The sequence below is a fragment of the Carlito syrichta genome, unplaced genomic scaffold, assembly GCF_000164805.1.
Source record: "Carlito syrichta isolate Samal-C Ts95f unplaced genomic scaffold, Tarsius_syrichta-2.0.1 Scaffold155395, whole genome shotgun sequence".
In the NCBI taxonomy this organism is placed as follows: domain Eukaryota; kingdom Metazoa; phylum Chordata; class Mammalia; order Primates; family Tarsiidae; genus Carlito; species Carlito syrichta.
The window spans coordinates 41,392-44,431 of NW_007099491.1; the positions used below are offsets into that span (position 1 = coordinate 41,392).

At 55.5% G+C, this 3,040-nt stretch overlaps 1 protein-coding gene across 1 annotated transcript in view; it reads left to right on the top strand.

Moving 5' to 3' along the window:
- The window catches only part of LOC103252364 (protein unc-79 homolog), a 55,067-nt gene that overhangs the window by 35,140 nt on the left and 16,887 nt on the right, over window positions 1-3,040 (top strand). Inside the window, exons 10-11 of the mRNA XM_008050991.1 lie at window positions 833-1,019; window positions 2,432-2,629. Of these exons, the coding sequence (XP_008049182.1) occupies window positions 833-1,019; window positions 2,432-2,629 (385 nt within the window). The remainder of the gene's footprint in view (window positions 1-832; window positions 1,020-2,431; window positions 2,630-3,040) is intronic.

Below are 3,040 nucleotides of genomic sequence, written 5' to 3' on the forward strand. Positions count from 1 at the left end.
GGGGGGGGGGGGGGGGCGGTTTCCGAGCCGGAGTGTGGGGGGCTGGCAGATGGAAGCTGAAGCCTGGCTCCGTCGCACGGGCTGGCCCGGAGCACCACGGGGCCCGCTGCCGATGAGAGGCGCGGCGTCTTGCAGAAGCCCAGGCATCCGAGTGGGTGACGAGAGCGTGGAGCCGGAGCGACCCCGTTAACGCTCTCTTGCTTCAGCGAGTTCAGTGACTCAGCAGAGGGGCCTTGACAGGATGCGCCTCGGCCTTCGAGCAGCTCGGGCTGTAGCGGGAACAAGAGCAGGGGAGGGATGAGACAGGTGCTGGGGTGTGCACGGCCCTGACCCTGCCTCCTGGGAGACCAAGGGCGAGGCGCGTGTGGGGGCTCGGAGGCTGCCCTCTGCCACCTTCCTGGCCAGAGGACGAGTGTGGGTGGGAGGAGGGGGCGGGGCAGGGGAGAAGACCCCCGGGGGCCGGAGAGTGGGCAGCTGCACGTCATCGTCTCCTCGCTCCTCCTGTCTTCCCTCCCCCCACCCCCAGTGGGGAGGCCAGAGAGAAAGAGCAACGGAGGAAAAGCCAGCCAGGGTGGCAGTCGGGTTCGAGGAGGAATGCTGTTTAATCCCAGGTCACCAGAGGCTGCTCTGCGCTCAGGAGGCAGATAGCCAGGATTAGAGTGAAAACAGGAAAAACAGACGTGTCGTGTGGTTGACGCGCGGTTGCCTTGGCGTTTGATTTCATGCGATCGCAAGGCAGCACTTTTAATCCCCTCCTTCAGTGCATGTCCGTTGTATGCCCGATGACACAGAAAACATGAAAGCATCTCACCTCTTCCTTTCTCTCAAACAGACCGAAGGAGTTCATCGAGTGTGTCTCGCACATCCGTCTGCTGTCCTGGCTGCTCCTGGGCTCCCTCACACATAACGCGGTGTGTCCCAACGCCTCCTCCCCCTGCCTGCCCATTCCTCTGGACGCGGGCTCCCATGTTGCAGACCATCTTATTGTCATCCTGATTGGATTTCCAGAGCAATCCAAGGTAAGAGATTTCGGCGAGGTTAAGACCATATACATCGACATCGCTAATGGAAGCCTTATCGGCCAATTACGTGTCTTCTGAGAAGAAAGTGCATCTTATCGCTTGCCCCTCTGTGGATGTCAGGAAAGCAAGTTTTTGCTAATGCCTTATTTAAACGGGTTTAAATTCCCAGACTATCTTTCTCTACCTAAATTGTTCTTCAGCTTAACTTTATGAAGATAAATTATGGAGACAAGCAAGCATTGTCTTCCTAAGCATTTGTCTCAAAATAATGAAGGGAAATGAAAGACCAGAAATATAATCACAGTTATGCGATCAGTTTTTAAGACCAAAGACAGACTGGAGGAACATTTATTCTCTATCTAATTCTTCACGCACAATTTTTTCAACTCAAATCTCTAGTGATGTGAAGATTCAAAATGGAATTAACAAGGCCAGTTGGGACCACACTAAAGCACACATGGAGTCTCCTACACGGAGGAACTTTGTCAACTGTAGAGGCAGGTGATGTGCTTACGAAAAGAAAGAAACTTTTGCCACCTAAGGGCGGCAAAAGACGTGAGCCCGTGCAAGCAGACTAGACACATGGTCCAGACCGGCACTTTGCACGCACATACACCCACACGTGCCCACGTCCGCCCGCATGCACCCACGTCCACCCACGTCCAGTTGCCTCCGAGAGCCAGAGGCCCTTCACAGAGCTTAGGCAAGCCCTGGAAGGTCACAGTGGGGTTGGGGACAGCTGGAATTTAGCCAGGGCAAGCTGGCCGCATGCTACAATACCGCACCCACCCGAGTGACCAGAATGACGCTTGCAAAAGGAGTTAGACAGTCGGCTCCTCACAGTTCATTGTGACCGTAGTTTGCAAGCTTGAGTTACTTGACCTCGCTGAGCTTCAGAATTTATCTGTAAAACAGATGAGGGTTGGGGTGAGAGCCACACGGGATCTGCAGAGTCTTCAGCACGTCTCGGGTCTGCTCGAGGCTCACTCGGGGGCAGCCTCGGAGCGAGCCCCCCCAGGGTCCTGACTGCTGCAGCCGCTGTCTCAGTGACGTGCTGGGCTGTGTGTTCACACGCGTCGCTTCGCTCGCTGCTACTCTTTGAAGACGCGGCTGTTACCCCATTTTACAGGCGGGGAGGCTTCCTAAAATGGTAGAATGGCTTCTCTCATCTCGTGTAGCGCAGGCCGGGGTGGGTAGACTTCGTCAGCAACTCACAGTGGGCGCTGGTAGAAAAGACACTTTGTATCTCTGAGCACACGCCCCCTGGCTAGGTGAAGAGCAGATTGTTTCCAGGTGATGCCACTTGGCGTAGCTCTTCCGAGCTCCCTGGCAAGGCAGAAGCGAGCGGGGAGGCTCCGTGCAGGGCCACCGCCCGTAGGACGCTCCAACACCGTCCTCTTCCTTTCCAGACCTCCGTGCTGCACATGTGCTCCCTCTTCCACGCGTTCATCTTTGCTCAGCTCTGGACGGTGTATTGTGAGCAAAGTGCTGTAGCCACGAATGTCCAGAGTCAGAATGAATTCAGCTTCACGGCGATACTGACAGCACTGGAGTTCTGGAGCAGGGTGACGCCCAGCATCCTTCAGCTAATGGCCCATAACAAAGTGGTGAGTTCACGGGAAAGTTTCCCTAAGATGGACTCCCAAAGTGCCCAGACCACTCCTGGCCCACACACTCACACGGCCTGTTTTTACAGATCTCGACTGTAAGACTATGTCAGTGGATGAGGGATTTGTTATGTTATATAAGCTAGATGTTTCACTAGCATAAGAATTTTGATTAAAAACAAAGCAGACAAGCCGGGCTCGGTGGCTCAGCCTGTAGTCCCGCGCCTTGGGAGGCCGAGGTGAGTGGATACCCTGAGCCCACGGGTTCGAGACCCGCCTGGGCAACTTGGCGAGACCTCATCTCTACAATAAATCAAAAATCAGCCGGGCGTGGTAGCGCACGCCTGTAATTCCGGCTACTCGGAAGGCTGAGGCGGAAGGATCACCGGAGCCCGGCGGGTCGAGGCTGCG